The following is a 17,915-nucleotide window of genomic DNA, read 5'->3' as shown; positions in this document are numbered from 1 at the left end:
CTGCGAGCAAATTTCACATGCATTAAAAAAGTAAAATATTTTGAATTTGAACCTATCACGAAATTAGATCCTATAATCCCCCCCCCCCCGGGTCTGTATCAAGAAATAACTTGAAATCTGGCAAATTCATGTTATTTTCTGGTGCCATGATGAACTCCACAAACTTGTACATAATTTAATAGGTGTCAAATGTGCATTGACTGCAGCCAACATTTTACAATCCGTTAGGATTGCATGTGATTGGGTCATTTGAAGTTAGTAATTTTGCTATCGGTCTCTTGTCCTGCATAACGTGTCAAATCCACCCTTGATCCGATGAGGACGTAATTAAAATCCATAATGGTATCCATTTTAGAATCTCTTCAAACCATAACCCGATTTCTGTGTGTATGTGGAAATGAAAAAGGTTCAATTAAAATGTACAATAATTTGCAGTCCAGCCTTTCACCGGACAACTAAGCAAATTTTGCAGGTCTGCAGGCAATTGAAACAATCTACAAGCTCAGAGATATAGGAAAGAGGTCCCTGGCAAGGGGAGGTGGAGGAAGTCACGAGGAATGTGCGCCAGTCAACGCTGTGAAGTCAGCGAGAAGGCAGTTGTGCTGCAACCTCGCGAAGACAATGGCACATCATCGACACCTCCTTGGAAGCGGCAGTTTCGAAACTCGCTTGACTCGACAACACGCATCTCATCTCGGAAGACCGCAATAAAAAACAGATCGGCACGAGGAAACAGTAATATCTCGACCCAGCGTCGAAGGCAGAGAGAGGGTCGCGATGGGGTTCAAACCCAGGATCGACAATAAGTCTGAACATGATTAATGACCCGCGGATGCGTCATTTGTTAACGCGCGTGTGCCTAGGCGCTAAAGGTAAACGAAAAAAAACCTAAATTTAAAATGAAAGACAAACTAAAAGGAATACAAGCTGTCACAGGCGGTTAAGCATTGTGATGGAAGATGGACCATTGTTCTAAAGGGGGTGTGGGAGGAGGGTGGAGGTAGACGTGGGGTGGCTGGAGATGCGATTGAGGGTTCGGCATGGACAAGGGGACTAAGAGGTCAACGTCTTGATTATGTCATGTGTAATTGTCGCTCGTGTTTGCACTCGTGAAGGAAGTGCCTGATGCTGTGGCCACCATTTGCCAAGAGGGGATGAATAGTACAAGCGCGCAGAAGTTTGAAACCTACATAATGTGCTGGAAATACCTGATATCTAGAGACCTGAGAAATTCGCGGGTTCATTTCGTGTTATGCTAAAATTCAAATAATTGTACCTCAGTGCTGCTTCTGCCATTGTTTCACCTTTAATCTGGATGATTGAGGGCCAATTAGAGACCCTCACTCATAGAAGTGTCGAATCACAGGCCACCCAGTCGAGACGACTCACAAGTCAGCAGCCAATGAACAGTTGGCATTTGCCCGAGTGTGTAGAGGATATTGGAGTCAATCCTAAAGGTCATTGAACCAGCGAATATTTCCGGTCTCTAGTCTTCTGTAATGGTCGCTGGTGTTTGCACTCGTGAAAGTAGTGCCTGATGCTGTGTCCACCATTTTACAAGAGGGGGTGAATAGTACAACCGCGCAGAAGTTTGAAACCTACATCATGTGCTGGAAATACCTGATATCTCATTAGAATGTCATGCGTTAAGATCACACTGGAGATTGTTTGTTTTTTCTTTGTAATTATTGGCCGTCTGCAGTGAAGCTATTGCCGTAATTGGCCGGACCATTCATGACGTGTTTGCTTCTGCCCTGGAGGACTGTGATTGGTGTGTTGACATGTAGGTACTTAAAATAAACCCAGCCAACCATGGAACAGAGACAAATCCACAATTGTTTTAACACACAGCTACTTTTGAAATATTTTCGGGAAAAATACATGGCCCATTAATAGGGACCGGAAAAAAAAATCACGATTTCGATGATCTCCAGGATGGACCCCAGAATCCTTTATACACGTGAACAAATATATCCTGCTCATTGGCTGCTGACTCAACAGTTGTCCAGACTCAGTTGCCCGTGATTCGACACTTCTTCGGCCCTCGGTAGCCCCCAGTCTCTCAGTGGCCCCCAGTCTTCCAGATAAACCGCGTGCAAATTGCAGAAAGATCGCAAAGATATAGGTATTTGAATTTTAGCCTATCGTGAAATGCATTCGCGAATATTTCCAGGCTCTATGATTAAGTTACTAAAAACTAGTGATAATTTTGTTTTCTTACTAACGAAAAATTCCGTCCTCTCAAAAGTGTACCTTTTTTCCCTACTGAAGGTACAAATATTTCGCGGATTTATTAGTTTGCAAAGTATACTTGAAACGCATATACAACTGCGTTTCTTCAATGATTGGACTATAGTGCTCTTGACACGCCCTCGACGAATTTGCCAGTGATAAAAAAGGAGAAGGAGTGATTACACAATTAACTGTGTGTAACACGCCAAGGGATGCGAACGTGGTGTCAGACAAAACAGCAGTCTAAAAATACTTGTTTTGAAAATAACACTTGAGTTCAGCCTGGAGAGAAACGATCCCCATAAATAATCGTGGCTTTACGTACTAAATTATTCCAATTTGAAAGGATAGAGATAAGTTGGGGGTAGGGGCATATAAGCGCATCATCACCCCATTCTGCAACTATGTTTCCTCTACAACCTTGGCAACAAACTATCCTCAATACGATTAAAAGAATCGTCCTTTAGAAAACTATACTTTTGTGGAGACATTCCAATGTGCCCAACGGAAAGTTAAAAAAACTAAAGACTCAGAAAAAAAATATTTTGAAATACTTTGTGTTTTCTTATTTATATACTCTTAAAAATCTTTTGAACCATTGTTTCTTGCACAATACTTTTTTTAATATATTAAACACACTTTTATCAATCGTTCTAAAAATATATTACATAGATAAATCAATTGTGAATTACTGATTTTGATCAAGTTTTAGTCCGTGACTACCTCGCAAACAGTTTAACACCGTTTTAATCTTTAGTTTATATTGCTCCTATTATTTCTTGGAATCAGGGTTTACAGATAAGGAAAAAAAAAAGGGGGGGGGGGTTAAATGAGATTTTGTAGTACTTCAGGAATAAGCAATCTGAAAATAAACAAACGTTAAATATTTGTATCCAGAACTATGCATAGAAAAGTTACTCATAAAATAATTATTGAGATTTTGCGATGTTTTTAGAAAAACGTGAAATTTAGAGTCTTAAATCCACATAATTTTAAATATTGTAAGGGCCTATATAAAAAATATCAGAAGTTTAATGTGAAATGAGTTTTGGAGCATTACGGAGAATAATAAAGCATGTACTACTTCCGAGTGCATACTAGTGTCGAATGACGTGAAGGAAAGAAGGGGATCGACTGGATACGGACGTGTTCACGTGTGATGTTGACAACTGTACTGGCAAGTGGCAACTATACTGGCGCGGAGGGCGCTCGAAGCACTGGCCGCGGCTCAGGCGCGGGTCGTCAGGTCCATGGGCGCGCCCCTCCTCAGCGCCGCCACGCCCGCCCCCGCCCCCGCCCCGTCAACCAGGCTGGCCTCGTCCGCGAGGCTGGCGTCGTCCGCCGGCGACGACGAGCCGTTCCTCAGCCGGCAGCCCTTCATGGACAGGTCGATGGGGCTCTCCTGGACCTCGGCCAGGTCCTCGTCCTCCTCGTCCTGCGGCGGCGAGGACGCGCCGTCCTGCGGCCGCGGCGAGGCGCGCTGCGAGTGCAGCACCGCGTCCAGGAAGAACCTCTTGGAGTAGGCCTCCTGGTGCTCGCTCTTGAGCAGGCCGTGCTGCTGGTACAGGAAGCCCGGCGGGAAGAGCAGCTGGTGCTGCGGCGGCGAGAAGGACGGCAGGAAGGCGGCGGGGTGGTGCGGGTGGTGCGGGAAGACGGGCGCCAGCGACGCCAGCGACGCGAACGGCAGCGGCACGAACAGGTCCTTCCTGGGCGGCGGCGGCGGGTCGCCCTTGTTGTTGTTGAGGCCGGCGAGCAGCTCCGCCGACGAGTCGGAGAGGTGGGACTCGGGCGAGCTGACGGACGGCGAGGTGGACGCCTTGCAGTCGTCGTGCTGCGGGAAGTCCTCGTGGGCGCGGCCGTGGTGGTGCTGGTGCAGCCCGGCGAAGTGCGGGTGCAGCCGCGGGTCGAACTGCGGGTGGCCCAGCAGCCCCAGGGGCTTGTGCTGCTGCGAGGACACCTGCTGCTGGTGCTGCTGCTGCTGCTGCTGCTCCTGCAGCAGGCAGTGTATCTTGAACCAGTTGGAGCGGCGGCCGTAGCGGGAGCCGCTCTTGGACATGCCCACCAGCAGGCACTTGCGCAGCCGACACGCCTTGCACGACGTGCGGTTCTTCTTGTTGATCACGCACTCGCCGTTGTTCTTGCACTCCGTGATCGAGCCCAGGTTGTTGTACGACCGCCCGAAGAACGACTGCAACACAAAACCAACGAAATTCATCAGATACACACCCTAAACACTTGTTTCATAATCTGCACATCGCAGCGCACCACAGAACACAACCGTCACAACACATTACAACAAAATGCATAGTTGACATCCATACGGTAGAGAAGTCCATTTAATATAGTAAAAAGTTATCAAATTTTCTGAATCCATCATTTCTTCACCCATTGACTGTCAAGATGGATTCGTATAAATTGTTTCATATCTAATTAATTTGACTGCAAATCATTTTGCATTGCTCCCTCTTGAATATGCTTACTTGGTTGGTTTATTACTGTGACTGAAGCTCACTAATATATCAGTGATTTTCGCTTATTTTTCCAAAGAATCCCTATAGTTAAAACACAGGCTTACAACCAAGTTAACTGCTTACTAGTAAGCAACAGCTAGTTAAGCTTCCAATCAATATTTTTAGATGGATAAAACCCTCCTCCCCCTTAAAAATTTCAATATTGCACATTTTGTAATAGGTAGAAACGTGGCTCATTCGCATTTTCTTCCAGTTCCAGGAAGATATCCGCACACACTTATACACAATTTAAGTTGGTGCCAATTGTCCATTGGCTGCTGCTACACTTAAACTTAAGGCCGGATTGCATGTCATTTGAATGTTTGTAATTATGTCATTGGTTTCCGCTCCGCGGCTACCAATCGACCAACAAGAACGCAGTTTTTAAGGGGCTCGCCTGCTCATGAATGCATTTGTGTTAATGCGGCGGCGACGATCACTGGTGCTTCTAGCGCCATGTCGCACGTTAGTCGCAGTCTTCTCGTCGTGCATAGGACAACTATGAAATTTAAACGGTAAAAATAACATTATATGGAAAAATAAATGAAGGTAGAAGTGTATTGCAATTATTTAAAGTATTGAGTGCTTTCAAGAATTTTTACCGGGTGTCTCATGCCAAAAATTACTCTGAAAAACGCGTTTTAGCCATTTTCACTCTCCTAAAAATACAGTTTGAAAACGCAATCCGGAAACAGGACTTCTCAAAAGCTCTCAGCTCATTCATAATGATTTTCGTAAAAAGACACCCTTCGGATATCATGAGAAGTTTTTAAGTAGCGTGGTTTTTGCTGAAACTCTGCGCACCGCGCGCGTATGTGTATATGCCCAGGTAGGTGGGGCCCTTAGATAAAATTACTACAGCCTCTCTCAAAACAACAAAGCGAAACTAGCAGGCAGGTCCATCGAAAAATATTTTTATTCCGGACCCCTTCCTATTTCAAAATGTAAAACATATCAAACTTCGACATCAAAAATTAAAAACAAAATTGACTGTTTACGTTACCGTATAGTCATGCCAGTAAATGTGCTAATCGTGTATCATATATCTTGTAAAGTTTCCAATTAATTCTTTAATCAAAATACTTGTAATATTCGTCGTATCAGATTAAATCAATGCATAGGGCCATGAAAAATTCTGATCACTCACTAGACTGCAATGTGGTACGCCCGCGCTAGTGATTGTTCCCTTTTACTTGGCGGTCGTATGCAAGAGAAGCAATAGCCCCGTTTGGCCGGGACATCAAGAACGCGTTTGTTTCGCTGGATAGCTGTGATTGGTGCGCTTACAGCAGGCACGTAGCCAGGAACGACGACCGTGGAGTCAGGACCTCTCCCTTCCAGGATTTAAAAGAAAAGAAAATCACAAGCGAAGACAGAATAAGATAATTAGAGCAATTTAGCTTCAAAAGATTGCATAGATTATTTTAGAAGGATTATTGTAATCCTTAGTGGGCTACAATAATGTATTTCCTTCCCATTACAGCTTCACACACAGAAGCGGGCAAAATAGTGTTTACAAGTAGTCTGTGTTTAATGCCTGTTTGCACACGTGTTTATGTAAGCATTAATTTCATTAAAATTTGACATGTGGTCAATGTATTTAGTAATATTTTTATATGTATTTAAGACTTTATTTAAACGAAATGAAATAATTGATTTAAAAACAAAGTAAAAAAAATTAATAAAAACGAAATATAACAGTAAAGTTTTTTTCCCCCTAATACAAATTCAATACTTGAATTTCTATGAGTAAACGTTGGAGTTATAAAAGTTTACTGGATATTCCCTGAGATTAAAGTGTGGCAATCATTTTTTTTTAACTTTCAACTATATGAAAAAATTCAAGTCACGAAAGTGATGACATGGTGGTTAAACTGAACTCACTCCTTCACCAAATCCCGGCTACGACCTTGCTGACAGTAACAATGTACCCGAATACATGCATTTTGACATACAACCAGTAACTGGTGGAACGAAAAAGTCCCGAAACAAAAAGTACCTCTGCTGGAGAAGAAGCGAACTTTAGTTTCTACCACCCTTTTGCTAACCTACACTTTGATGCTTGACTCGCCACTTAGGTTAATAGTTGCACATTAGTATAAACAGTGAGACCGACTGGGTTGGGGGGGGGATATTTCTATCCACCCCCACCTCCTTTTCCCAAAGTTGTGAAAAATAAACGAGATCTCTGCGAAGTCAGTAAGTTATTTTGGGTGATGCAAGGTGAGCTGTTGAAACGCCTGGAGCAACAAGCCATTTTAGAGACCGGAAATATTTGCGGGTTCAATGACCTTCAGGATTGACTCCAATATCCTGTACACACTCAAGCAAATGCCAACTGTTAATTGGCTGCTGACTTGTGAGTCGTCACGACCGGGTGGCCTGTGATTCGACACTTCTATGAGTGAGGGTCTCTAATTGGCCCTCAGTCCTCCAGATTAAGAGTGAACCAATGGCAGAAGCAGCACTAATGTATAAGTATTTGAATTTTAGCATTACACGAAATGAATCCGCGAAGTTTTCAAGTCTCTAGGCCCATACAGTAGCGCCTCTATCACATGATGGATAGAGACCTGAAGAATTCGCGGATTAATTTCGTGTTATGGTAAAATTCAAATAATTATACCTTAGTGCTGCTTCTGCCATTGGTTCACTGTTAATCTGGAGGACTGAGGGCCAATTAGAGACCCTCACTCATAGAAGTGTCGAATCACAGGCCACCCAGTCGGGACCTCCCACAAGTCAGCAGCCAATATAACAGTTGGCATTTACCCGAGTGTGAAGTGGATAATGGAGTCCATCCTGAAGGTCATTGAACCCGCGAATTTTTCCGGTCTCTAGGTATGCATGTTTTTTTTTTGCGTGGAGGAAACTATCACACTCAGAATTGTGACTGGTAGAGCAGGCCTAGCTTGTGCAGCCGGCCAGCAAACACACGCAGCTCGTCTGGGGACCATCGCGGGAGGAACGCACGGCCCTCGATGGGAGGTCCTGGCCCGGCGACAGCTCTTCAGCCGTCGAAGGCGCCCGGGGGTAGAGACCGCTAGCCCGCCCGTCACACGCGGCGCTGCGGGGGGGAAACAGCCCGTCATAATTATTCCCGTCCGCGTGACGCAACGGCGTGGAGGCCCGAGGGTGGAAGGAGGAGGGGTGGGGGGGATATTTCCCCCCTCCCCACACGTGGAGAGACAACAGCCGCGCCCTGGCACTGAACCCGCGGTCTCCCGACGTCGCGGCTCCGGGGTCCGATCTTGAACCTTGAACCGGCGGCTCCGCTCTCGACAGTCACCCACGTGCCCAGTCCGCCGATCATTATTAATACCCCCTCATCTGTTTTAATTTGTAACTCATGTGGCGACGTGACATACTGCCTTGACACGCGCTGGAACCAAGGTGAGGCAGAGCCTGCTGTGCTGGAGGAATAAAACATGCTGTACCAAACCCTCAGACAAAGTGGACTCCCCACGGCAGGATTATGGTTTCGCGGCAGTTTTGCAGGGCGACCCGTAAATAATGACATTCTTTGAACGGTTGTTGCAATAAGGAAGTTTAATTTAATTTTTTTTACGAAGATAACCGACAATTAACGAAGATCCCAGGATAATTTGTAACCGGCGTTTTTCGTAAAATAAAAGTGAAAATTTTTAACAGTGCAAAATCCTAAAAGTACTTGGGCAAATAACACTTGCTTATTGGCTACTAACTCGCGACACCTGTTAACTGGGTTGCTTGTGTTTCGATATTTCTGTTGTTGAGTGTTATTCACTGTCTCAAGAGTCCTTCGGGTAATTTTTGGTCAAATCACTTTAGCAATATGAATGTGATCGAGTTTGGATTTTAGCCTATCGCGAAATGAATCCGCGAATTTTTCCGATATCTGAAGACAAAGGAAATATATATTAAAATTTTTACATCATTTTGTTATGCTTACGTTCTGCACGACTACAATAAAAATGTGCTAAAATACCCAAATAAAGTTTTTTCAACTAGAAAATTCAAAAAAATTCAAAACTAAAAGAAAACAATTGTTTTTTAACGTTAGAATAGGTAAATAATAATTATACACGTTTCTGTGAGAAAACTGTGGCTTCTAAACACTTTATTCCACATATATGCAATCAAATACTGCTAATAAATCGCAGTAGAACATACCAGATATTATTTCTATATGGGATTATTCTTCAGGGGGCCCGTGTGAAACAACGATGTAGGCTGTCACCACTGTTTTGTGGAGAAGGGGGGAGGTGGTTTGTTTAAGAAACTGTAGCTGAAATTAAGATTTATTTAAAAATAAGGTATAGTTTAACAAACTATACTTTCGTGATGAATCATTGACTGAGAAAACTATATTTCGCTAGCACTTTGGACTGTTTGTAAGACTTCAACATACTGTTTAGATATTTTCCAGAAACTGATTTTATTTTATGCTAAGTTTCGTTCGATGTGCTTCTTCATATTTGACGTGGTGGGACAGAATGCTGTTTCTTAGATGCTGGACGCCCATAATTCGCTATAACAGTACGCAAAACGTTTCCGCGGAACACAGGTGTTTCTAACCTTCATTTCTACTACATGCAAAAAATTGAACTGCCAAAATAGTGCGTTGTTGAGGTCATAAGCACAGATTACAGTTTTTACGTCTAAGTTTAAACGCAGTGTATGTTTGACATTTATTTACTGGTTAGTGAGTAAGCATGATAACTAGGGGCATGCATATTTCGCGAAAAGATTCCGAGACTAGCTGAAAGTTAAAACACTGTAGCATTGTCTGTGTTTAGTGATTGGGCGAGTTTCTTTCAGGTGCATGTCTGCTGTTAGAACACCAATCACAGTAATTCAGTTCGGGAGTAAACGCGTCCTGATTGGCTCGGTCAAATAAGGCAACGACTTCTCTAGCAGACGACCGCCAATCACAAGGAAGAAACACCTGATTTGGATATACATTGTTGCAGTCTAATAGGTATTCAGTTTTTTTTTCGCGAAAAATGCCTGCCCCTAATGATAACCAATTCGCATGTTTGCCCTTTTTTTTATAGTTTGAATTGAACCAGAGAAGATTCCGGCAACTACTTGACACTTAGCTGTAAAGACCGGACGGCTATTATTTCCCCGGTCGGCGGCACTTGTAGGGTTGGGAAGGATGGGGGGGGGGGTGATTAACAAACAGCACCCCCCTCCCCCTTCCTGCCGGCAACTGGCCGTATTACACGCCTCGCCGCCCGCTTCCCCGGGCCGTAGGGGCAAGAAGGAGAAAGTGCTAAACGGAATTAATATGGCCATTTTGCAGCGGCCGGACAAAGGGAAGAGGAACACGTCCGCTCGCGTGTTGCCTCACCAGGGCGAGGGTAGAGGAGTGGAGCCCCACATAGCCAGCTAACCCTGAAGAACAAGCAGACCCCTTCCTCCCTCCCACCAACACAGCGCCGGAGCGCGGTTGCCAAACTGCAGACTCGCTGCCTCGCGCACCGGCCTCGCAGCCTAGGTCCAGGTGTCCATGTGTGATACGACGAGTAGGGACTGGAAAAATTCGCTTATTCAATGACCTCCAGGATAGACTCCACGATCCTGTGCATACTCGGGCAAACGTCACCTGTTCATTGGCTACTGACTTGTGAGTCGTCTCGACTGGGTGGCCTGTGATTAGACACTTCTAAGAGTGAGGGTCTCTAATTGGCCCTCAGTCCTCCAGATTAACAGTGAACCAAAGGCAGAAGCAGCACTGAGGTATAATTATTAGAATTTTAGCATAACACGAAATGAATTCGCGAATTTTTCAGGTCTCTAGTGATATGACGAGTAGAAACCACGCGTAGAGCCACAACTGCAATAAGTAGGGGAAGGAATTTTTCGCGAAAGATCTGAACACTTATTAGACTACAACAAGGTATATCCGCACATGTGGTTTTATTACTTGTGATTGGCAGCCGTCTACGAGAGAAGTCGTTGACTTATTTGACCGAGCCACTCAGGACGCGTTTACTTCCACACTGAATCACTGTGATTGGTATTGTTAAAATCGTCATGTACCTGGGAGAAACTCACCCATTTTCGAAACACAGACGGTGCTACAGTGTTTTAACTTCCATCTAGTCTCGAAATCGTTTTGCGAAATCTGCATACGCCTAGGCATAACTAGAGACCCGGAAAATTCGTGGGTTCAATGACCTCCAGGATAGACTCCAATATCCTCTACACACTCGGGCAAATGCCAACTGTTCATTGGCTGCTGACTTGTGAGAGGTCTCGACTGGGTGGCCTGTGATTCGACACTTCTATCAGCGAGGGTCTCTAATTGGCCCTCAGTCCTCCAGATTAACAGTGAACCAATGACAGAAGCAGCACTGAGGTACAATTATTTGAATTTTAGCATAACACGAAATGAACCCGCGAATTTTCCGGGTCTCTAAGCATAACTGCAATAAGTAGAAACAGGAAAACTTCGTGGGGTTCAGTGGCCTCCAGGGTAGACTCCACTATCCTCTACACACTCGGGCAAATGCCACCCGTACATTGGCTGCTGACTTGTGAGTAGAGACTGGAAAAATTCGCGGGTTTAATGACCTACAGGATAGACTCCAATATCTTCTACACACTCGGGCAAATGCCATCTGTACATTGGCTGCTGACTTGTGAGAGGTCTCGACTGGGTGGCCTGTGATATGACACTTCTATGAGTGAGGGTCTCTTATTGGCCCATTGTCCTCCAGTTTAACAGTGAAACAATGTCAAAAGCAACATAAATGTATAATTATTTGAATCTTTAACACATCACGAACTGAATCCACGAATTGTTCTGGTCTTTAGCAATAAGCAGAGGTAAGATTATGTGGTGAATAACAATGAAGCAGAACTAACAGCGAAATTGATTACTACGCGTAATACCGAAAAGCAAGGAAAAACGCAAAATGCAGTGAAATTTACTTCAGCTACTTAAATATAGGCTACAGTTAATTTTATTTGTACACACATTGGTTGTAGAATTATTCAATTAAATATTAACCAGATGCTTAGTGCTTTATCTTAAGTTATTTCCTAGGGTTTTTACAATAAAAATACGGATCATATTCTGCTCATAAGTTGCGTGTTTGTTTTCAGCTTTTTTTTTTTTTGTGATTTATTTGTAGCCGAAGTGTACCGGTAAAATTCTGACTCATTCTTAGGGACAGGAAAAATTTGCGAATACATTTCGTGAGAGGCTGAAATTCAAATAACCTATGTGATCCTTCTGGTATTGGCACACTGTCTATTTGGAAGACTCTGGGTCAGTGAGAGACTCTGGGCCGAAAGATTGTCGAATCACGGGCTACCCAGTCCAGACAACTCTCGAGCCAGCAGCCAATGAGCAGGGGGTATTTGCTCACGTATGTAGAGGATCGTAAAGTTTGTCCTAGAGGTAACTGAGACCGCGAATTTATCTGGTTCTTACATTCTTTATGATTAGAGACAAGAAAAATGTTCGCGGTTTCAATGACCTCCAGGTTAGACTGCACGATCCTCTACACACTCAGGCAAATGCCACCTGTTCATTGGCTGCTGACTTGTGAGTCGTCTCGACTGGGTAGTTAATTAATTGTGGTCTCTAGTTGGCCCACAGTCCTACAAATTAACAGTGAACCAATGGAAGAATCAGCACAAAGGTGTAATTATTTGGATTGTGGTATGTCACGAAATGAATCCTCGAAATTTTCCGGTCTTTATGTTTCACTAGGACGGAGTGACCGCAGCCTGTGCCATTGTTTCGGCGTGTGCGCGGTAGTTGCGGGACGCGTACCGATGTTACCGCGCGGTTGGCAACGCCGGACGCCACGAGCGCGTTGATCTGTGTTTTGATGCGCCGCTACTCTGGCGGGGGTGTATGTGGGCCCAGGAGGCGGGGAGGGGGGGAATTGGAAACGTTTCTGTGGATGGAGGTGGGGGGGGGGGGGCAAGTCGATGGTGGAAGGGGGGAAGGGGGTTTGTTTCGTAATTGGGGTCTTGTTATTGCGAGGATGGCTCGAAACGAAAGGGAAAGACCTAACCTTCGGACGAAGTAGAAAGTGCAAGCTAAAAACACACACACACATACACATACACACACGTCACACAAACACACTCACAATAAGTCCGCTCGCTCAGCTGGACGAGGCCTTAAAGAAGTTGATGGCCGAGTTTAATGTTCCCATTAACACTTGAGAGTCCGCCCGGCTCTGTCACATAAATTAACTGTCGGTCAACTTTTTTTTTTTTTTTGCGTTTTCATAGCCACGTCGTCCATTCTGCTCTATTAACTCTTCAGTAGTGATTTGCGATTTTAGTCATGTTATCAATAAAGGAAAGAAATTTTACAAATGTCGTACAAAATGTATCTGACATTTTAACAATCGGTGGTGATAGTACACAATTTAAAATTTCCACCTTAACTTTACGATCACTGGTTACAAATTATCCAGTGATATTCGTAAATTTACTGTCATTTTCGGAAATTTGGCGGCTACAAAGTTCACATACTTTAATCATGTTTCCACAAGAATAATTTCGGTATATTAACAAAAAATCCAAAAACGTTTAAAGTCCACAACAAAAACACTTACTTCTTTCACGTGTGTATACACCTTGTTTACAACGAAACACATAACACGGAAGCTAGAATACAGTTAAGGTTCTAGGAAGATACAGTTATCATAAATTACGCAGAACATCGAGTTTATTTCAGGTTAATTATTCGTTGAGAAGTCCGTTAATTTACTGTAATTTCTAACAGTGTGCTGATTCCAATTGTGAAATAGACGTCCTTTCAAAAGATATACACATACATACATACTTACTTAAATACATACATACTTTCATAGTAATTTGGAAAACACATTACTAGAAACCTGTAAAATTCGCGATTTTAAATCTCTAAAGGATAGACTCCATGATCTTCTATGCACTCGTGCAAATTACATCTGCTGATTGGTAACCAACTCGTAACACCTGTTGACTGGAATGATCGTGATTCGCTAATTCTTCTGTTAAAGATTTTTCATTGGCCCAGAGTCCTTCAGATAAACTGTGGCCCAATCACTGAAGCAAAATAATGTCAAAAGTATTTGGACTCTATCCTATCGCGAAATGAATCCGCAAATTTTACAGGTCTCTACACATTACAATGGTGCGTAGTCATGGAAAGGGCAAGACAATTTCATCGAACTGATCCAGAATCTTGTTTGACTAAATACACAAGTATTTTGTACTACTTTGGCAACTGGGTCAGAGGCTGCAACACTAGAGCCTCAATTGTTTTGCAAGTGCGCTGCGTAGGAAAGTAGACGTGAAGCACATACACATCTGCTTCAAGTTGATGATGAACTACATTTCTCTTGACTCGCCCACGACGACTCTGAGCCAGCTGTAAACCAGAAAAAGAAGTGGTTTCCCAATCACGTGAAATCCGACCAGGGATGTGACTTTTCTACCAACCAGTGAACACTATAAAAAAGGCTTGATTATGCACAGGCAGTTTGAGTTGGTCTGGAGTTAAACGAATCGGCGAAATAGTCATAGTTCTACGTATCGCATGGCCAACTTAACATTGTGCCAATCGTAAACCATCAACCAAAGAAAGAGCCTAAATCACGCGTGACCTTTTGTCAATATCCAATCTGTATGAAACTATCTGTATGTTAATGCAGCAACGTTTGTGTTTGTTGATTGGTTCAGATTTTTTTCCATGTACATGTATATCCCGTTGGCACAAGAAATATAACCGTTCGGTTCGGAAACAAGCGCGTTGTGTACGGTCTGGCCATATACGGCATCTGGCTTCTCTTGTATAGACAGTCTCTGATTTAGAGCAAAGACGTGCTGGCTCGGGTGTACCATATTGCAGATATTTTCGCGAAACAATACCGCCCCTATAAATAAATAAAAAATAAGTATTTGTGTTAAAACAGAATACTAAAGGTACGTTTCTGTAACTTCATATTGCTAGGAGCAGTTGTTTTTTTTTGCACCTTTAACATTTATTATTCGTCTATTTCAAAATGGATACTATTATTTTTTTTATTGTGTCATAACATGTCCGAAATTTGGTTTTTAAAATTCTATCACACCCATCCGAAAAAAAAGGACGAATAAAATACTCACAAAATTTTCTTAAAAACGTAATGGAAAAGGGTCAGTTTAACCTAGATGCACTTTTTATATTTTATATATTTAGCCTATCATCAGAAAAAAACTAGTGTGTTTTTTTATTTGGGAAGTGGGGGGGGGGGGGGGGGGGTAAGTGTTGTGGAGACATAGATAAGCCCTCTCATACGACCACCGCTACTGAAAACCACTTAGACACTGAATCGCTGTTCATAAAGTTAGGTTAGGTGTCACCGAAAAGTATTGGTGTCGAACAAGTGGTGATCCTTGCCGGAAACGGCAGACATTCGCAGCAACAGATGGCAACTAGATCGGAAAAATTTCTGGATTCATTTCGCGAGAGGCTGAAGTTCAAATACTCATACCTTTGCGATCCTTCTGCTAGCGGCACACGGTTCATCTGGAATATTCTGGGCCACTGAGGGTACTCTGGGCCGAAGAAGTGTCGAATCACGGGCTCGGAGTTATCTGACTGACTTACAGGGTTATCATCATCGCCAGTACGGACCCAACTGAGCATCTAACCCCGGAGACCGAATGGGACACCAGGCAATGGACTGCTGCCTATAACCACCAGATTTTAACCTAGAATAATACCGTATTGACAGGGGGTATATGTAATGAGACTAGAAAGCTGAGAAGAAAAGTTTTCAATTGAGTATTTCCAAAGTGGCAATTTATTGTGTAGTTGTTTGAACTTTGAACTTCGTGGGACCTAGCCACGATGCAGTTGATGAGGGAAAGAGCCAGGGCATGTGTGTGTGTGTGTGTGTGTTTACATGTCATCTGAACAGTTGGCCCTCAGTTCTTTAATTAAGTTAGGAATTTTTTTTGGTGCTTTGTTTTACTAATATGTTTTTGGCAATAAAATACAATTATATTTTACCGTGTAATACTCAAACCGCGAATATTTCCGGTCCTCTACAGATGGCCCTTCCACAGAACGAAGTACGCAAACAGTTGGGAAGCAAACACGGATGCGAGCGAGTAAGATTTTTTACTAGCGCAGGAAGTGATGCAGTTAGTCCGTCTACATCATGTCGCTGCTCTTTTTTCTTGCGGGTCATGTTTACCTCCGAGCTGCACTTGCGCAAGTGCGCCCCACACGTGTCAACATCAGTCATTATTATTATTATTTAAGAGGTTGGAGGGCTGAAATATTTGCTCGCAAGTGTTCACGATTCTTAAGCGCAAGTAATACTCGTGAAAAAAAAGATCGATCATTAAGTTTGCAATAAGTGTGGGACAAGAAAAATTTATTTCATTATAACTAGGGGCAGGAAATTTTCGCGAAAAAATCTGAACGCCTACTAGACTGCAACAAGGTATACCCGCACCAGCGGTTCCTTCCTTGTGATTGGCGGCCGTCTGCGAGAGAAGTCGTTGCCTTGTTTGCACGAGCCACTAAGGACCAGTTTGCTTCCACACTGAATTAGTGTGATTGGTTGTTGTAACAACCGACATTCACCTCAAAATAACTCGCCCAATCACGAAACACAGACGATGCTACAGTGTTTTAACTTCCAGCTACTCTCGGGATCTTTTCGCGAAATTTTCATGGCCCTAATTATAACATAAGATCCGAAATGTGTACATCTCCAATCTGCTTCCGTTGTTGGTACACAGTTTATAAGGAACAATCTCATCAAATGAGAAATGCTCAACTAAAAAAAAAATTACCGAATCACTAGCTGCCCAGTTGAGACTTTTTAACAATTGGCAACCAATGAGCACGTGATATTTTCCCGAGTATACAAAGAATTGTGGAGTTTATTCTAAAAGTAGGACGAACATTTCCGGTCCCAAGCAATAAGGCAAGCGCAGGCGCCAGATATTTTTTCTTTGCACTTTTTACAACGAAAATCTTTAGAAACTCTGTTGCCAACGATATATCTTGTGAAACTTGAAGGAAAATTGTACAAAGACCTGCTTTGCAAAATTTTACAAGTGATATAGCTGGGAACTGAGTTTTCAAGGACTATCTTGTACAAGTAGAAAAAAAATCATACAGCGTGTGATTGACGGTGGTCTGCAAGAAAAGTGATTTCTTTATCTGGTCAAGACATTCATGATGCGTAGGGGCATACATATTTCGCGAAAAGATTTCGAGAGAATCTGAAAGTTAAAAAACTGCACCATTGTCTCTGTTTCGTGATTGGGTTTGTTTCTTTAATTTTCGTGTCGATTATTACGAAACCAATCACAGTAATTCATTGCGGAAGCAAACGCGCGTCCTGAGTGGCTGGGACCAATAAGACAATGACGGTCACCAATCACAAGGAAGAAACCGCTGGTGTGGGTATACATTGTTGCAGTTTAATAGGCGTTCAGAAACCTTTTTCGCTAAAAAATGCCTGCCCCAAATGATGCGTTTGATTCTGTGGGCAACTACTGTCATTCTTGTGTCGACAACACACATATATCTGAAAGAAACCAAACCATTCCCGAGTAACAGACGATGCTAAGGTGGTTTTACAGTCTCGATATATTTTCTTGAAAAATAGATCCCTCAAAAGAAGAGACCTGCAAAATTCGCGGATTCATTTCGTAATATTGTCACGTCTCACTTTCAGAGGGGGGGTTCAATTCTTCAAAAATGTAGCTCTGAACATAAGAAACTCAAAACATTAACTAGCCATAGAGCATCTCACTGAGGATTGAATCTTAGTAGGTGTATTCTTATACAAGAATAGAAAATCAGGATACTGAGAAAAAAATAAGAGTAACCTAAAAACAATAGAACAATCACATTTATTTATAACAATTAAATAAAGCTGACAAATAATGAGGCACCTTCCATGTCCGCTACCAGCCTTATAGATATTCCGACAGAAAAACAATAAACCATATATAAGATTTTCTTAGTAGTACTAACACATTAACATAATCGTAATAATTTCCTCCAGGCCACCCAGTGATACCAAGCTTCATTAGCTCTTCCACAACTTCATTTTTAAAATTTATTAAGAACATCCACTACCTTGAAACGGATTTTAGAAATTATTTAGTTTAAGTTTATAACGTCATCATTTACATGAAAAGACAAGGATCGTGATGCAAACA

General features: G+C 42.9%; 1 protein-coding gene across 1 annotated transcript in view; it reads right to left on the bottom strand.

The window, feature by feature from the left end:
- Positions 1-3,460: 3,460 nt before the first annotated feature.
- LOC134534518 (knirps-related protein-like) overlaps positions 3,461-17,915 on the bottom strand; it is a 122,317-nt gene continuing 107,862 nt past the window's right edge. Inside the window, exon 3 of the mRNA XM_063372997.1 lies at positions 3,461-4,420. Within this exon, the coding sequence (XP_063229067.1) occupies positions 3,461-4,420 (960 nt within the window). The remainder of the gene's footprint in view (positions 4,421-17,915) is intronic.

This window comes from Bacillus rossius, chromosome 7, assembly GCF_032445375.1.
Source record: "Bacillus rossius redtenbacheri isolate Brsri chromosome 7, Brsri_v3, whole genome shotgun sequence".
Classification (NCBI taxonomy): domain Eukaryota; kingdom Metazoa; phylum Arthropoda; class Insecta; order Phasmatodea; family Bacillidae; genus Bacillus; species Bacillus rossius.
The sequence above is the reverse complement of the archived record's forward strand: the minus strand, read 5'-3'. Positions and strand labels throughout refer to the sequence as shown.